Source organism: Leuciscus leuciscus (assembly GCF_965113295.1).
Source record: "Leuciscus leuciscus genome assembly, chromosome: 24".
Lineage (NCBI taxonomy): Eukaryota > Metazoa > Chordata > Actinopteri > Cypriniformes > Leuciscidae > Leuciscus > Leuciscus leuciscus.
The window spans coordinates 26,163,607-26,183,545 of NC_138723.1; the positions used below are offsets into that span (position 1 = coordinate 26,163,607).

General features: G+C 37.2%; 1 protein-coding gene across 1 annotated transcript in view; it reads left to right on the forward strand.

Annotated features, from left to right (window-relative positions):
* The first annotated feature begins 883 nt into the window (after positions 1–883).
* lrrc75bb (leucine rich repeat containing 75Bb) overlaps positions 884–19,939 on the forward strand; it is a 33,088-nt gene continuing 14,032 nt past the window's right edge. The window contains exons 1-3 of the mRNA XM_082157877.1: positions 884–1,416; positions 5,680–5,808; positions 13,625–13,737. Coding sequence (XP_082014003.1) covers positions 1,135–1,416; positions 5,680–5,808; positions 13,625–13,737 — 524 coding nt within the window. The 5' untranslated portion in view covers positions 884–1,134. The remainder of the gene's footprint in view (positions 1,417–5,679; positions 5,809–13,624; positions 13,738–19,939) is intronic.

Here is a 19,939-nt window from a genome sequence, read left to right on the forward strand (position 1 = left end):
ATATTAGTGCCAGAAATTGTGGATTGCCACAATTGTGTTGCCTTTCAATAAAAAAAAAAATGTGTGATAAGTTTGCTTGTAGTTAATTTGTCTCAAAGTATCATAAGATATTTGACAGTAGTGCATTTAGCGGTTTATTAGTGTTGTCAAAAATTAATTTGTCAGCACATCAGGCAATATGACATGAACAGATTAAAATTATTTATTTAAAACATGAAAAGATGTTTAACAATATTTATTTAAAAAAAATGTTTTAGACAAAGCACAATTTCAAAAGAATAGCTATATTAGTACTTGCTCCACAGTAGTTGAGGTGGGACAATTAGAAAAAAAACAATACATTGCAATATGTTTTCTAGCAATACATTATCAATACCTTGGCATTAATGCATATTTAAACTTGCTTTACTGAATACAGACAAAAACGGGCGTTTTGAAGATGTCATCTCAAAGGTTTATGTTCATGAACAGGTAAGAGTCAGTTTAGTTTATTTGAGTATGTTCAGTTAAACTTGTGCGAGATCGATTAAAAAGCATACGGAACTAATCGCATACTTTAATCAATCTCGTGGTCATTTGATGTCATCTCGTCATATCGCGGAAGTGGGCGTAACTTGAAGTGAAGTGACGTAACTTGAAGGGGCGTGACTTGTGGCGTGACGTAACTTGAAGGGGCGTAACTTGAAGTGACGTAACTTGAAGGGGCGTAACTTGAAGTGGGCGTAACTTGAAGTCTTGCGGGGTGCAGACAGATACTATTGCTACAGTAGGCTACGTGCTGACAGGACAGAACGGGCTTCCCTCCCATCATCAACACATGTGGGAGTCGAGCGCTCTGATTGGACAGCGAGTGAGACATGGGCGTGGCATGTGCTGAAGCCTGGAAGAACACAAACACCGCGGAGGTTCACAGGGGCATGAGAACCGCGGGGAAAGTGACATTTTAATATTTTCGTGCGATGAATATGCATTTTACTTGATGAATTTGATCCTACCTGAGCAACTGAACTAGATGAAGTGTAATTATGAGCGTGCACTCAGTAAAACGATCTTATAAGGTTTACTTTACGCATGCTTTATGAAACAACAGCGTTTAATTATTTGATACTTAGACAGAAATTGGAAAGTTGAAACATGGGATCCAAGTTGACCAGGCAAAGTAGTTTAGACAGCCAGGCGACGTTCGTTCGTAAGGATCGACAGCATCATGAACGGGATGTGGAGAAGACAAGTGGAGGAAGAGGAGAGTTTTTATTCAGTTCTCTGATGCTGAAGTCCGACAAGCTTCCCGGAATGCTGCGCAAATCCAGTCCCAGCCCTTATGTCCGGAGAGTGGCTTGGGTTCGGGAGATCCAGACCCTGCTGAAGGAGCAGAAGGGGGAACAAGCCATCGATGTGTTGAAACTGCTTAGAAAGGTACAAAATATTATTTTTTAATAACCCAGATTGTATGATTTTTTTTTAGACAGAACTACAGGTTGTTGTTGTTGATGATGATGATGATGATGCTGTTGCTTTTCACTAAGAAAAGAAAAATCACAAATGTATCTCATAGACTGCAATGATATAATGTGTGTGTGTGTGTGTGTGTGTGTGTGTGTGTGTGTGTGTGTGTGTGTGTGTGTATAGTCTAGAAATCTCACATGCATCTCCCAGTGTTTAAAATAAATTTTCAGCATCTAAAACTTTTTAGATATTAAAGTCTGCAATGACAAGTATGAGATTTCTATACAAATTCAAATATTTCTAATAAAATACAATGAAATGGGTACAATAAAATAATAATTAACTGCATTTGAAATAAAACAGTTAAAGTTACAAGCCTTACAAACAGTAGTGGTAATACTATGGTGCTTTGATATGTGCCAGGGTACTAAATGAGTATCATAATACAGCATGATATTTACTGTATAATGTACTTCAAAGAACCTTTTACAAAATAGAAGGTATACCATGTTACGTTTGGTTAAATATATTATAAATGTACTGTATATTATATGTGATATAGTATACGTAATATAAAGATCGGTGGATTATTAATTTGTTGTGATATGTTTGATCATGATGGACAAACCAGCTTATATGTGCTTTATAGTGCAGTCAGATTTGCATTTTCTGCAATTGTCAAAAAGCATGATCTGGACTCCAACAACTGGAGACAAGACTTTCAGGATGTCACAAATTGTTCAGAGCAAATCCCACCTTTCCAAAGCACTGGATGTTTCCTGATCACGACTGGGAGGTTTGATAGCTGTTGAACAGTTGAGGTCTTTGTGTAGTGCTCAGATATTGCAGCTGATGATTGACAGGCTCCTCAGTGCTCCATAAATCCATCATTTTATCCTGATAGCAAACCAGATCTGCGTAGACGTAAGTCCAGACTCATTGATCCAGCTTATGCTAATGAAAGCACCACAGTTCAAGCTTGAAGTGTTTATGAGAGAATCAGCACGTATGGACTTCATGGAGGATTTTTGGTCATTTAATTGTGTTTATTGAGTAGCTTGCCAAGAGGGTCTTCAAATCACAGGAACATCTCAATGTATGCAACCTGAAGATGAGGGTCCTCCAGTTGCTCACTCACTGGATAAAGGGGGCTGAGAAAAGCCTCTTTTGTCTTTTTTTGTGCAACTTGAGTCTTTTTCTAATGATGTCTCCTAGCTTGTTGAACATCTGGAAGGAGATTCTTGGCATCTGAATCAAACGATAATTGGAACAGAATGAAATGAAGGGAGATCTGATAACATAAAAACAGCAAAATAAAGCTGGATTGTCAGAGTTTCTGTGCTTGTCTGTGCAAAATGATGCTAAAATGATTTCCAAGTGGTTGCCAAGATGTTGCGATTTTGTTGCTAAGGTTTTCTGAGTGGTTGCTAGGTGGTTGTTTACCCCCAAGTCTCTACATATGGCTTATTTTTTTCATCCATTTCATTTGAGGCACAATTTCAGGTATATTTATATACTTGCACTTTAATCTTTCTGTTATCCCACCATTATGACTCTGCTTTGAGTCATTCATTCTGAAGTATATTTTAATGTCCCTACTCCCTATCATATGTCTTAAATTTGATCAAGTTAAATGGATATCAAAATGAGATTATCAAAATCTTTAAAAAATATATATGATCAAAAAGTTATGACAACATGTTTTTTTACATTGCTTTAACTCATCAAAATAAGTTCAGCACTTTTCAACTTTTTTAGATTCAACAAGATTCTATTAATTTTTGAAGTCAGTTTAATGTAATTTAAGTTGAAATGAATTAAACTTCCAACTTTTTTGGGTTCTGTATAGAACCATGTGTTCTTAAATCAGAAGAACCCTTTATGCCAAAAAGGTTATTTATAGGGAGAAGTGTCATAAATGAAAGTATTGCATAATAACAGTAAGTTATGCATAATTTCAAGTAACTAACCCTAAACCAAACCCTAACTCTAACCGTAACTCTATAAGTGCATGCAGTTAAAAGAAATTAAAAGAATTAAAAGAAAATGTATTCATTAAAACTAATTCCATGAAATGATCCCATGATGGAACCCCTAAAAGGTTCTATATGAAGCGCCTGACAGAACCCTTTAAGGTTCTAAATAGAACCCATTCTTTTAAAAGTGTATAGAAATATTAATTACATAAGCACGTAGCGCTTAGTTTGTTCAAATTATTTTATTATTTTAATATCTCTGAAAATGTTGGATTTAGTCACGGGGAAGTGAATTTTCAGTCCACAGTTTCATCCCTGTCTAGATATGGCACATTGTCACTTGGATGCCCAGCCAGTCGAAAAGCTTTCCAAACATGGAGCCGTCTCACTCACGTCACCCCGGCCCTGGAAGCTCTTAACACCCTGTGGAAGGAGAGAGAGGGGTCACATCAAGGCAAACCTTGCTACCTTCTAGGACTGTAGGTTGCTGAAAGAAATGAATTCCTGCGCATTGAAAATCAGCTTTTCTGTTCAGGGAAAGATGGATTGGATGTTAATCAACTGAGGGTCAAAAGGATGGAGTAGAATGCTTCCTTTTGCCCCAGAGAGAGTGAGAGAAAGAAAGTGAGAGAGGAGGACAAAAACAACATCCCTTATCTCTGCTGTAGCTCTTCCTGTGCCCTAATGAGTGCAATTCATTTTCCGCTGTTGACTCTCATTGAGCAAAGGCAGGAAACAACTCCGCTTACATGCTCTACTGAGCACATGCAGTGGATGTCAATGCTACAAAGATTTTGTGGTTGCGTAATATGTTGAAATGAAAATGTTGTCTCTTTGATTGCACTTTAATCTCCCAGATATGACTCGGCTTTGCCATAATGTTTGGGTCATTCCTATTGTAGTATGTCCCCATCATATATGTCTTCAAATATTGGATCAAGATGGAAGTCAAATGAGTTTGTCTACATTTATCAGTCTTTTTATCGTTAACTAAAACTATAGTTTTTGGTTATTAAAATAAAGTTGAAATAAAATAAAATATAAATGTTAAATGAAAAACTAAAAAAAAAAAAAAAAAAATCTTAAGCACATAACAAAATGACTTCAAATTAAAATGAAAGCTAGAAATATAAAAAATAAAAAGATAATTCAAAATATTAATAAATACTATAATAGTATATAATACTGCATAGGGATGAATTTTAAATAATTTCACTTGAATCATTTCAGTGGATTTTGGCTAACTTTAGCTTTTTATTTCATTCCTGGCGTTGTATTCATTTTCTTTACCAGTACAAGAGTTTTTTCTGTGGAAATCCTACTAGACACTTTTCATAGAAAAGCTTTCTTAAATTACAATGCGTTCATATTCATTTTAGAGGTTACTGTGTTCAAAAACGACTTCAGAACAGAAATTACCCGTGCTAATGCTTTATGGATGAAAAATAGAGAGCTTGGAGGAGCTTCCAGATGGCAGGGAATCCCTGAGAAAAAGAAGTGCAATACATCAGCGTGAAACCCAAAGGGAGTTTCCACTTCCCCGGACTCAGCAGCTTTCCTCCGCCGGACAGTTTCTTCATCAGTTTCAGTGGGATCTGTTTTTGAATCGACTCACAGGGTGGTGTAGTTGTGGTTTGTGATGCTGGCATTTGCCTCGATGCATTAAATGTGTTTCGTCCTCTTATTCACTTCTATATGTTTGCTTTGTCCCTTCTAATTGCGCAGACCAGTGGCTTAAACAAGAAACCTAGTCCTCAGGGAATTTGTTTCTTGATTCTCCCACATGCCTTTTTTCCTTCCCTGTTGGTCGTATCAGACTTGCTTGCCTTGGCTGTTCAGTGGGGGAAAACACTTTAGCTGTTGGTCGTATCAGACTTGCTTGCCTTGGCTGGTGGGGGAAAACACTTTAGCTGTCTACGATAAGCCCGGCTAATAAGCTGTCACTGTGTCTGCACACACTTTCTCTGCCTTACGTAAAGACGCTGGACTTAAAGGTTAGCAGCGCTAGTCCAGCAATAAATCAACAAACCGTTTCTTTCTTCCGAAGCACTAGAAGTAAACATGATGCAAAGATTACTTTATCTGCATGTCATTCAAAAAAAGCCCCTCGTGTAATCTGGCGAATGGAGATTGGAGGCGTAGGATGAAAGGATTAAGTTGTTGAATATCAAGGTTTATCGGTGACCTTTACTTGAATTTGTAATCCTGCATGCTTAACAATCTCTCGCTCTCTCTCTCTCTCGTTCTTTCTCGCCAGGACCTGGGTCTTGAAGGAACATCTCTCAACGACATCCTCTACAAGAACGCTGCCTTCCTCAACCTAGTGGATCCAATTTCCCATGAGCTTTTGCTCAATTTGGCCCGAGACATGCAGTGTCCAAAGAGGGTAAGCCACTAGCACTAATAAGCGAGGATGGTCGTACACATAAACTCGTGAGGTGGCTAGTCGAAGGGTTTGACTCGATATCAGCCCACAGCTGCCAACATTAACTCTGGATCCCGGCATGAGCTGGAGCAAAACCAATGCACATGTTCATTACTCAGTCTCCAGATATGTAGAGCTTTTATTTTTAGCTGTCGGTAAGAGGCTTGGCGGGCCGATTCTACAGCCCCGCCGAATGATTTAGACCACGGTCAGGCTGTCATCCCACTGCCGGGACTGGAGTTCGGGAGCTCGCGCTTCAGCCCTGTCCAAAATTAGTTTGCAAAGCGCGAGAAGTACAGAAAGATGGAAGTGACCTTTATTTTGCTCAAGAGAGCCATCAGTGATGTTTTCATTCCATGCTGAAGTTCCACAGTCCTGTTTGGACTTAATTGGACAGAAAGGCCAGCGAAGAGGAGCACTTTCCAATAATAGATCCACTTGAAGGGGCACGGCTTGACTTTTCTGAATAGCAAATAGAATCAACATTTGTCATATTTCCAACCTAAATGTGTTTACCTAAATATACCTTACCTCTGCTAACATTTTTGTAAAACTCCAAAAACTTACCTATATATAGGCTACTGTACAAGATAAAAGGCAGTAAAACGTTTATTCCTTTTTACACAAATATTGATTACAGAGGAAGATTATCAATTAACCCTTTGGTACTGTTCGCGTGTCAGTCAATGAAATGATTGTACTACATTTTAGTTCTATAATATTTTTTATGTAATGTTTTGTATTTTTACTGGATTTTATGGCACAAAATTTTATTTATACAGTAGTTATAATCTATGTATTAACTTTTTGAGCATGGACCTGAAAATGAAGTTTCCTACTTAAAATGTGGTCAATTTTGAATGCTTTGGAGCACAGACTTAAATTTGGTCTCTTTTTAAAGTTGAAAAAAGTTTTTTTAAAAATTACATTTATTGTTATGAAAAATACACAAAAATACTATTTTCAATTTTTAATTTTAAAACACGTTTTACTCTAAAACTGTGAGAAAATCAAAGCCATAAATCTAAACAAGCTGTGAAAATGTGTTTGTGCGCATTACCAAACGTTTCCAATAGATGAAATTCGTCTCCCATTTTTGACCACGAACAATATAAGTGTGACAATTTTTTTCAGGACCATTTAAGCTTTTCGAATCATGTCCATGATTTGTTTTTGTGTGTGTTCACACACCAAGTGCCAAAACCTTTACCAGATTTCGTACCATTCCGATGAAGGAAAAAAATTCTTAAAATAAAAAAACTAAACGTAAAAATTTTCGGTCAAAATTTTATTGAACAGCACCAGAGGGTTAATAAAGACTTATTATTTGCACTCAGTTCTTTGCACAATTTGTTATTACCTTAAAACACTTTTACCATAGTGCATGATTTGTAAACTAATACTTTTTGATATTTGCATCACATAATCAGCGGCTTTCCTGACGTAGTAAACTTGCTCGGTAGGTCACTATAAAAGAGTTTAAAGACTTTTAGAACAAGGTAAAATGACATCGGTGCTTCAGCAAATGTGTTTTTATTTCACATTTTCTTTGATAAACGCTATTCATTACGGTTAAGTGTACAGTATAGGTGGTATGTTATTTTCAAACTTGATAAACCATCTTTATTGAACCTTTTAGCTCTTCTGTACTGCCGCAATACGTTTAACAAGATTCAGATTCACCTTCATCTGTTTTGGATAAAACTGAACGCTTTTAAGTGCAACTCAATGGACTTTGAAATTGTCACAAAAAGTGACAGTAATATTTTGCAGAAATGTCACCACAGTAATGCTTTTCCCAATGAACTTGGGTAACATATTTCTCATATAAACAGAAGTGCCGAGAAAACGTTTTGTCAGTCAGTGTGCATATCTGATAAAACAAGATTCTAGCCAACATTTTGGGTAACCTGTAACCCACCGTCACTCACTCAGTAAGAATGTAAGAGGGGTCACTGACTAATCGGCCGGCACTGGCATTGCTTTTCGATTCTCTGTCACGTATTGCAATGGCCCATTTTGACAGTCAAATCAATGCGAGGCTCACATAAGTTAGAAGAGGAGCACATCACAAGCATAAACAATTGTAATAGACTTAATTAGGATGCAACTCATTAAGCATCTTTACCCTGTCAATGTGTTGGTATAGAAAGCTGGGTTGTGAGCTGTTCAGAATTTGAAATAAATACATGTAACTAATTTTTAAATAGAAATGCAAGACAAACATTGAATGTTGGATTAAGATAGATAGATAGATAGATAGATAGATAGATAGATAGATAGATAGATAGATAGATAGATAGATAGATAGATAGATAGATAGATCCATTTAATGTAATAAAACCCAAGTAAAACGTTTGCTTGCACAAGCACAGTCACAAGCATTAGCATTTACCTTCTAGCTTTGAGTTTTCTGAGGAAAACAAGTTTGAATCAGGTCTGAGCCGGACAGTGGGATTAGTGGGAGTATTTTAACATTGCAAAAAGAGTGTTTCAGGCTGGATTTTGATCTCAGTTGGACTCTTAGCAGGCGTCTCAACGGGAGAAGCCTTGAAGAGCTAAGCATCTAAACCCAGAAAACGAGAGCGAGGGATTGAAGGGCTCTAAATTTCCTCTGCTTCGTTTCTTCCTCTCTGACTTTAGAAACATCAGATTCTGGCTGACAGGTAGACAAAATCCCATCCTACTGAGCTCAGAAAAGCTACCATGCTCCTCAAAGAAATGGATTCATGCCATTCAGATGTCATGCCTGAAATCCAGACCTGTTAGACTTTGTTATATAATCAGTGTTGGAGGGTAACGAAAAGTAGAGAAATCGTATAGATTCATTCTAATGAATTCGTTTGTTTGGACAGTTTATGTACATGAACCAGATTTTTAAAAAGTAATGATTCACTGATCCCAAACTCTATAAACTCATTTGCAGCCTTGAAACATCTGACACATTTTAATAAATCAGTTTGTTCGGACAGTTCGTGTACATGAACCGGATCCAGAAGAAATGATTCAATGATTGAAATCTCACTTATATGTAGCATCAGATAGTCTGAATCATTTTAATGAATCAGTTCATTCAGACAGTTTATGTAAGTAAACTGTTTCAAAAATAAATTATTTACTGATTCAAAACTCACTTAACTCATATGTAGCTATGGCAAATCTAATTCATTTCAATGAAATTGAATGAAAGAGTACTGCTCTTAAAAAATGTATTACTGCTATAAAAAAAATTGTGGGGGGGATCAGAAATTATATTTTGCATTAAGCAATTGAACCCTATTTTTAGGACCATTAAGATTTATTTTACAATATGGCGTTATTTTAATGACAATTAGGCCTATTTCCCCCCAAAATTTGAATTAATGTGGCCAGACATTTCACTTTAGGGTTTTGTGTAATTCCCATTCTCATTAGATTCTTATTACTCTAATGCACTATTACTTTATTTATTTAAATCATCATAAATTAAAGAAGAGTACAACACACATTTTTTTTTAAATAAATAAATTAACTCTTTTTTCAGTTAGGATGCATTAAATTGATAAAAAGTGACAGTAAAGACAATATTATAAATGATTCAGATAGTTGGTGTGAATGAACCAGATAAAAAATAAATGTTCACGGATTAATTGTTTTGTGTCCATTTTTTTCCGTTTTATTAGTGTTAATTTATCAGTTAATTTATTTGAGCCATAGAAATACTGCTCTCATTAAATGATGAATTATTATAAATAATAATAAATTATTTTAAAGAAATTAAATACATCATTTGTTTTATTTTAAAGTATATTTCCCCCTTAAATAACTTCAGTATAGTTTTTGTTGGTAGCTTAAAGTGTGACATAATGCTTTAAATAACATCTACATCTACTTTAAATAAGAAAGATGTTGTCATTTCAACAATGTATTTCAAAACAGCATTAAATACTGACAACAGTTGTAGCAAAATCAGCTTCTTTAGCCTGAATCACTGATGCAATCGATCAGCGTTTTATTGTCTTTAGATAAAACAAAATAACATCCATTCAAACAAATAGGGGAAGGGGAAGCAACAGACATATTATCAATAATTTAAGTCCCCTGTGGTGAAAATCAAGTTGTTAATGTTATTTAATGTGGTGTTTTTAATATGCTTTAAGACAAACCATGAGAAAATTCATATCAACCAATCACGTCAATGTGTGATCGTCAACGAGTGGATCTCTGAGCTGGGGCACGTTCAAGTTCAAAACGGTGCGCAACGTTTTGCTACGGTTTCCGGGTTGAACGTCATGTTTCCTGGAAACGGCGTGCACCGGTGTGCAACGGGGTTTGAGATACGTTTTCTCTTGTTTGGTGGGTGTGTCAGAACTGCAGTCCAATCAGCAGCAACATGTATATAAAGCACGGGGTATTAAAGTGAACTTGCACAATGGGTTCAAGGAAAGTCATTTACAAATGTGTTCGATGCAGCAGTCGGTATACGCAACAACTGAAGATATTAGAAGACATGTTTGTCCTAAGTTTTATTGTAAAAATATAGAAGTGTATGACATTTGGAATAGAAATAAACAATGGTAATTAAGTGCTTTTTCTAAAAATGAGAAAGAAAATACAGGGTATTAAAACAGTATGAACTACAAATAAAGTCAGTATGTGAGGCTAAATAGATGTGTTTTAGCCTGAATTAGGTAAGATGTGTGCTACCATTTCGGTTTCAGCAATCCCTTCACTCGATTGGGATGTTCTCTTTTGTTCTGAGCGGCAAGTGCAGTAACTGTAACATATCGGGCATATTTTGTAGTATTAAACACATATTTATACCGACTTCATCAGGCTCTGAAAATTCTTCACAAAGAACACAAAGAATGGCCTTCTCAGCTGCCATAGTTGCAACTCTTGCGTCATCATTCAGAACAGTGTGTTCAACGCATCACCGCTTCTGTTTATAAAACGTTGTGCAACGTTTTGTCGGGGCTGAACGCAGCCCACGTGTGAGTGAGTGGAGGCGGGGCTAATTTGCATATTCATAGAACCGCGTATACTTAATGAGGCAAAGGTGTAATTAATTAATTCATTAATTAATTACATTTATATAGCGCTTTTCTCAGCACTCAAAGCGCTTTACATAGAAGGGGGGAATCTCCTCAACCACCACCAATGTGCAGCATCCACTTGGATGATGCGACGGCAGCCATATTGCGCCAGAACGCCCACCACACACCAGCTTACTGGTGGAGAGGAGACAGTGATGAAGCCAATCAGTATATGAGGATGATTAGGGGGCCATGATGGACAGAGGCCAAGGGGTAAATTTGGCCAGGATGCCGGGGTTACACCCCTACTCTTTCGAAAGACATCCTGGGATTTTTAATGACCACAGAGAGTCAGGACCTCGGTTTAACGTCTCATCCGAAGGACGTAGAGTTACATTCAAGCTATTTTAAGGCATGAAGAATTTTTTTCAAGGAAAACACATTTAAATATGTAATTTTGGTGATCAAAGATGAGTTTTTTAAGGGATACAATTATTGACTACAGGGGGAATCTGAAAAGAGAAGGGAAAAAAGGTTACTTTATATGGTCATTCCTTTATATAATCCAATATGTTAGAAGAAAAACACTGCCATGCATCAATGGTACTAGGTAGCCTTATTAAATCGTGCTGTTGTACATTCACAAGTCACTATTTTAAGGAGGCTATGAAGCAAATGGCTGTTTTGACTGAAAAGCGTGACTTTCAGTATTACAGTTGCGTGTGGTCTGTCTCTACGAGTGGTCCGTCTCTGGCTTCACATCTTCTCCGTGGGTAGCTTAGTGATACGGTTTTAAAGTAGCTTCTGATTGTAAGACAGGTCAGTGTGTGTCTCAGTACACCACCATCTAATGAAGTTTTGATTCCCAGGAGTCAGCTGATCCTCGATCGCAGCAGTTAATCGTGATGGGAATCATGGGAAATATGGAAAGGCATTTTAATGTTCTTTTGTTTGTGCGTAGCACATAAATTTTGTTTTTCATTTAGCTGTCTTACAATTGACAGTTTTTCATTAAATCGTGGCAGTTGTGTATTGAGCAATAGTGTCTTAATGTTCAGTCCCTGATTGAAAGTTCACGTGAATCCTTCCGACGATAAAACTCCCCCTGGAGTCAGTGGGAGATCAATAAAAATAGTTCGATAATTGCTGTCACTCACTTCTACCAGCAGCCAACTTAATATGCAATAGAGATTCGACTAATGTCTTTGTTTTGACTTAATAGCCATCAGAAGGCCACCGAGATGCACATGTTTAGTTTGTGTGGTTTCTTAGCTAGCCGACTCCAGTCGATGGCTTCGTCCAGTCTTTTGTGTTTTCCTGCCTCGCTTGCGTTGTTGTGCTGTAGATTTAGATTAGATTTGCTCAGCTCTGCTCCGGCCAATCCGTTTAAAGAGAGAGAGGCGAGCCAAAGCCTGTTTTGATGCTGCAGGCATTGTTGTGCAAAGGACTTGAGATCATTTTACATCAACCTCTCACCCAGCAGTTCAAAACGGCATGAATAACTAAGACCTTTTAAATGAACTCTCATCTTTATTTTAAGCTACATGTTTAGAAAGAGTACTGCTCTTAACAAAAATTTATATGATATACCTTTTTTGGGGAGGAGGGGGGTCAGAAATTATATTTTGCATTAAGAAATTGAACCCTATTTTTAGGACCATCAGGATTTGTTTTACAATATGACGTTATTTTAATGACAATTAGGCCTATTTCCCCCCAAAATTTGAATTAATGTGGCCAGACATTTCACTTTAGGCTTTTTTGTTATCCCCATTCTCATTAGATTCTTATTACTCTAATACAGTATTAATAAATTATTTAAATCATCATAAATTAAAGAGAGTGCAACACTATTTTACAAACTGCGAACACCACACAATATCTTTCAAAAGTTTGGGGTCAGTACGTTTTTTTGTGTGTTTTTTTAAGAAAGAAAGAAATAACTTTTTTTTAGTTAGGATGCATTAAATTGATAAAAAGTGACAGTAAAGACAATATTACAAATTATTTAAATTTTAAAATAATTATGTTCTTTTGAAGTTTCTATCAATGAATCCTGAAAAAATGTATCACTGATTAATAACAAAAAATATTAAGCAGCACAACAGTTTTCAATAATGATAAGAAATGTGTTTTTTTAAGCAACAAATCCGAATATTAGAATGATTTCTGAATGATCATGTGACTGAAGACTGGAGTAATGATGCTGAAAATACAGCTTTGCATCACAGAAATAAATTACATTTTAAAATATGTTGAAATAGGAAACATTTATTTGAAATGATAATAATATTTCACAATATTACTGTTTGTATGGTATTTTTGATCAAATAAATGCAGCCTTGGTGAGCATAAGAGACTTCTTTCAAGAACATTAATAAATCTTACCGACCCCAAACTTTTGATTCATAATGATCGTTATTATTAATAACTTTAATTAAACATTGCTGTCTTTTATCAAATAGATTGCCACTTTCCAGTGTTTTTCACCACGGTATGAGTGCTGCTTGTGTGTCGTGTCATGCCTAACAGCACCTCTTGACTATGGTAAAATGTCTAAAAAGCAATGGCCTCTTGTGTGACACTTTGTAAACTAAATCATCACTCACAGATTAACTTGAATGTTTACGTCTGTTTAACCCTTTTAATAGTACTAGACATGGTAAATATCCAAGTTACTTTGGATTACACTGTCAGTGATCATAAGCCCTCCAGTCTCCCAGAATAGCTCTTCATCACCCTTCTCATCCTGGCTTTTGCAGGAGTCTGATGCTCTCAAGTCCACTGAGAAGATCTGCAGGCAGCTGATCTATCACCTGACCCCTCACTCCAAGTGGAGCAGACAGAACGTGCCCAGGAGGAAGTCTCAAGCCTGGTAAGAGTCTTGCGTCTGTCCATCTGCCCCTTATTAGGATACACCTCCACAGCCAGCACAACAACTGACATCAGAGCTTAGAAAAATCAGTGCTGACAGATTGAAATACTAACAAGTGGAAGGAAACAAGATTAGCCTTTCCTGACGTCGGCATAAGATGCTTAAACAGGGGTATGAAAGAGCACAAAGAGTTTAATTGGGTTAATATTGAGCGACTTCAATTACTTAAAGGAGCAGTTCACCGACAGTTCAATAATGAAAGTTCTGTTGTCATTTACTCAACCTCACCATCAAAAAATGTATGACTTTCTTTTTTCTGCGGAATTAAAAATACGCCCAATGGAAAGACGTCAATTTCGCAAAAACTCCCATATATCGCAAAAAAGTTTTTTACGCTCGCATGAGGTGTTTTTTCAGGCAATTCGAAAAAGGAATATTTGCAATGGAAACAGTTTTTTTCGCATTTACAGGTCACCTGGTGTATGTACAAGTCGATCATTCTTTAAAGATGACGCGGTATGTTTGGACAGAAGACGACACAGTGTTCTTTATTAAACTCATAAAAGACAAAAGTATTACGGGAATACTAGATTCTAAACAACAAAGAAATGCTACAATTGATCAAGACCTTGAAGCAGGAGGGAGAAACACACAGAAACACCTCATACGAGTTGCTCCCAGTATAAGGGACTTTCCTTGCCATTAATGCTTGGATAACATGCCCACGTCTCCTTCCATTAAAAATAATGGCTAGTGCGGTGGCTGAGATATACATAAACCTACCAATATCAGTTGCCATGATTATTGGAATGACTTCTAGCGAGAGGTAAAAATTACGTTTTAGTCGCATAACATCGGTTAATGGAAACGCCGTCATTTCACAATAGTTTTTTATCGACATTTAGAAAATATCGCAAAAGTTTTGTGCAAATCTGTAATGGAAACGCGGCTATGCCGGCTAGTGCCTCATTGTTTATTAATAGAGTTAAAGTCAGTTAGGTCTAATGTTGTTTGAACATCTGACATTCTTCAAAGTATCTACTTTTGAGTCTAATACATTGTTTGTGTGCGTGTCCTGCAGAAGATAGAAAGTCATACAGGTTTGGACGGTGAGGGCGAGTAAATTATGACAAAATTTCTCATTTTTAGGTTCCTTTATTGAATTCATTATAATTCCCATCTCGAATTCCACATCCTCTTAAGCTACTATACTAAAGTTTTGTGTGAGGATCAGACCAAAATGTATATCTTATTTGCACTTGTGCCATTGCTCCTCGCATTTCTCGTAACCAAACTGTGCCCAGTTTGGATATGTGGAAATGTGCTTTTACATTTAGGCATTTGGCAGATGCTTTTTATCAATGGCAGTGTGTTGTGTATTCAAAGGACACATTTAAAAAAAAAAAAAAATGTATTAAAATTTTTAATAATTTGAATATATATATTAAAATGTAATTTATTCCTGTGGTGCAAAGCTGAATTTTCAGCATCATACTCCAGTCTTCAGTGTCACATGATCCTTCAGAAATTATTCTATTAAGCTGATTTGCTGCTCAAGAAACATTTCTGGTTATTATCAGTGTTGAAAACATTTATGCTTCTTAATATTTTTGTGGAAACCGTGATGCATGTTTTTTACGATTCTTTGATAAATAGAAGGTTCAAACAACATTTATTTGAAATAAAAATTGTTTGTAACATTGTAAATGCCTTTACGATCACTTTAGAGTGAAATTATTCATTTCCTTCAAAAAAAAAAAAATCTTACTGACCCCAAAATGTTATACGGCAGTGTACGTGCTCCCTGGGAGTCCAGCCAACAACTTTGGTGTTGCTGGCACTGTGATCAACCAATTGAGCTGCAAAAACTCCTGCAGTTTTGATCTACTGATCCTGACTCTTCCCATCATGTAAAAGTGCAGATGTTGTTACCCTAGAGGCAGCTGTCGCTTCAGAATCAAGAGATGCTAGACACTTTTTATTGCTGCGACTCTCGGTATCATCCCTTACGAGTGGCGCTTTGCCTCCGTGTCAAACACGGACAGGTGAAACTTAGATCAATGTTTCTCTCAGATGAGTTCCTCTGTCAGATATCATCAAACAGCAAACAGCATACGAAACACAGGGAACGTCTTTCCCTCTGGGCGTTGGGCAGGTATGGTGAGAAAATCATTATGAAAGGGAAAGTCTTTTTAATGATATCCATGTTCTCTCCCCATCCCAGAGCAATTAACCCAGTTTGGGAGATTTCAACAGCTGCAATTTAGTTCCTATGCTCCTTGTTTTATCACCAACTCATCTCTAAACAAGCTCCAACAATAACAAGCCATCATCTCCATCGCTCACGTAATTCGTGAACCTCTGCTCTTTCAATCTCTGTTATGAAAGCCTAATCTGCAGAAATGCCTCCTCCGTTTGTCTTGTCACACCCTCGGAGCTGATCGTGGGGGGAAAAGATTGAATGCTTTAGTGAAACAAGACCCCGTTAGAGTGTGAAGATATTGTCAGGCCGACCGTTGTTCTATTTAAAGGGAACAAGAGGAGAGGAAAGATGCTGATTCTCTCGGCTTCTGAAGACGTCCCATCTCTCTTTCCTCTTTCTAATATTCTTTAGGAGAGATTTCAGGCTCCTTTAAACCACATTGATTTTTTTTTTTTTTTTTTTGGTGTCTCCTAGAAAAGCTTTAAAGAGTGAGGTTAGGTGGCCGGAGGGGAAAACCTGAAAGATAAAGAGCATCAGAGAGACTTGAGTAGAGCGAGAGAGCAAGAAAGCTGAGAAATACTGCATTTGTTAGCATCTGTGCCGCTAGAACCATAGTTATAGGGAAAGTTCATCCAAAAATGAAAATTTGGTCATTATTTACTCACCCTCATGGCCTTCCAATGCAGTAAGCAGTAACTTTTTCAGTGGAGCACAAAATATTCCTCCAAAAATTACCGTTAGCAAAGTATTTTTATTTCAAGTCTCTTGAAAACATTCCATAGCTTGGTGGAAGTAACAGGCCAACATTTAATTTCCCCTTCGTAGCTTTTGGATCTCATTCGCACCTTTGCATATTCATAGTGGCATATTATACAGTATGTGGCATTGATGAGCAACATGTGAGAGTAAATGATATGTAACCAGTAAGTTAAGAAAACATTGCTTTTTTGTGATATACAAGATTCAACAGATTTTTTTTTAAGTCAGTTTAATGTAATTTAAGTTGAAATGACTTAAAAATTGAAGTGATTGTACTCAAAAATTTAAGGCAGTAATTTTTTTTTTTTTTACAGTGTATGTTTTGTTCAGTATATGAAGACCTCCGATGCAAAAGCCTCTAAAAGCCACCTATGTCAAAAATGATATAATAATATTGAGTGAATGCTCTCCGCACAAAGTACACGTTCATCAAATACTTGCACTTCAAACTTACTAAATCCCAGTCTCAGCCCATTCAGAAATGTTGGTACTTAGGTAGAAACCTATAGATAGATAAGATATTTACCTATAGATAAAAATGTTAATATTAAAGAAAAACGTTAGACGGACTTAGATGTTTTTGCATCTGAAGTCTTTATATTCACTTTGCAGTCTTGATGCAATAAACCAGTGAATGCATTGTAGTTCATCACTGAGCATAGTTGAGTACTGTACTGTTGCACAGTAAAAAATATAAAGTTCTGTCATGAAACTCTAGATGCCACATGCTGATAGATCCTTAACTCAGTCTGTTTGCAATCACATCATTCTCTATATGGACAGCTGATTGGTTCCTGCTGTATCAGTAGCCAATGAGCTCGCTGTTCAACCTTCAAATACTTGATCAGCATTTGCTATAGCAGTTGCAGTGCGCTTTCAGAAACCCTCCACCTTCCCCAGCTCCACCTGTATAGATTTGCTAGATTTCGGGTAATTCATGTATGCTATATTGTACAGCAGTGTGTCGTGTGTGTTTTGGAGTCCTGTACTTGCTCTGCAGGAGCAACAGATCTATTCTGGCAAGACCAAATATATATACATTTTCATATCCATTACCGTGTTAAACACTCAGAGGGCCCTATCTTGCACCCAGCGCAAGTGACTTTGTACACCGACGCATGTATCATTCCTATTTTGCACCCGCGCAAAGCAGACTTTTCCCTCCACAGAAGCACGTCGGTAAGTTAGGAAATACACTTGCGCTCCCGGGGGCGGTTCAGCGCAAAGAGGAGGCGTGTTCCGGCGCAAACGTTCATTCATGCTATTTTGCAGGTTTAGAAAACAATTGCGCCACTAACCAGGAAAAAATAGTTTAAAGTCAGTGGCGCGTTGCGCATGTTATTCATATGCTATTTTAAGGGCGCATGCTTGGCCATAATCAATGTAGCGTGTGCACAACGCACATAGCCTACACTTTGATTCTCTCATCTACACAGAAGCAGCAGTTTTCATTTTTGAATACATTATTACGATAGATAGATAGATAGATAGATAGATAGATAGATAGATAGATAGATAGATAGATAGATAGATAGATAGATAGATAGATAGATAGATAGATAGATAGATAGATAGATAGATAGATAGATAGACTATTTATTATAAAAGCATACATCTAGCTTACACATTTACCCAAATTATCATACGCCTGTTTAACCGAAGTTAATTTGGGTGGGTTTCTCCATTTCAATGTAACTTCTCTCTTTTACGGCCGTGACGAGAGCGTTGCTCTCCTTGGCTGTGAACCGCTCCTGGCGCGCGCCTGGCAAATCTGCCGTTTCAATAGCAATCCGCTATGGAAAAAGCGCGTTTGCTCTTAAAGGGAATGTGAGATGACGCTCTGATTGGTTCATTTCACGTTACGCCCAAACCACACCTATGAATAATGAAGCTACTTCAGACCAACCCATTTTAGATTTGCGCCTGGCGCAATAGTCATTTATCCCGCCGGGAAAATAGCAACAGCGCCGAGACCCGCCCACAAAGTTACTTGCGCTTTGCGCTTTGACACTTGCGTTTCAGATCGTTAAAATAGGGCCCAGAGAGTTTTTAACAGAAAAATAACAAAGAATAAAACCAAATCTAAAAGTAATCCAAAGCAATCCATGCAAATTATTATATTTATATTACTTTATATTTAATTATTTTATACTATAATATATTATATTATATTAACATATATGTATACAATATTTTTTTATATAGTTCTATATAATCATTTTATATTTTATATTAGATATATTATATTAATAATATAATACAATATTTTATTTATTTTATACTTATTTTATATTTAATTCTATGTGTATGTGTGGGTATATAGAATATAATATTTTATATAATTAATTAAATCTTATTTAACAAAAAAAAATTTGTAAAAAAAAATTTATATAGCTTAAAAACAAGTATTTAAAATAAGTATATATGTTAGCATTTTCTTTAGAAATAACTATATAAAAGTGTTTTGATTGTATTGCAATTGTGATGCATTGCAGATCACGTCTCTCTGTCGCCTCTACGCTTGAGAAGCCAGTGTTGTTTTGCCGTGATTTTAAAATCTGTTCTTGATTTCAGGCTAATCACCCACATATTCTTGATAGCTCCTGGAAAATCCCCTCGTGCGAGAGCACGAAACAGCACAGCGGCAGTTGTTATTTCATCAACCCAGCGCTCCTGCAAGGCAACCGTTCGCCTCTCAGCCATTACGGCCTCTGAAACGAAATGGAATGATGAATCTGTTTAATAAAGCAGTCGGCAGGGGTGTAGATGAGACAGCAGCAGTTCTCTGTGTAATTATCCCCTCTCGTATGGAGGTCTCGGCTCGGCTTCATGTTGATGCAAAGTTTATTGGGGGAGCGTTTGCGCTTGCATAACATCCTCCTCATTCGAATAAGCACTATGTGGGGCATGTTGGCCGCCTGCCGCTGGGGTAAAAGATACACGACCCATCGCTGCCCTAGTCAGTGGATAGCCAGAGTTAAGAGCATGATGGGTGAGAACTCACAGCAGTTTGACACAAATGAGGACCTGCGGATGGTCACGGTGGCCTATAAAACAGGCCTGAGATGACCGGTTGAGCTGAACACATGTGAGGCGGTTTGGGTTTCAGCTTATGCTGCTGGCTGGCGTACCCGCGCGCTCACGGGCATATCCGCGCACGCGCCAACCCGGGAGCAGGTTGGCGTTTCGGCCCACATTTGAAGATGCTGCCGAGCAGAATGATCCGCATCCGATCTGTTC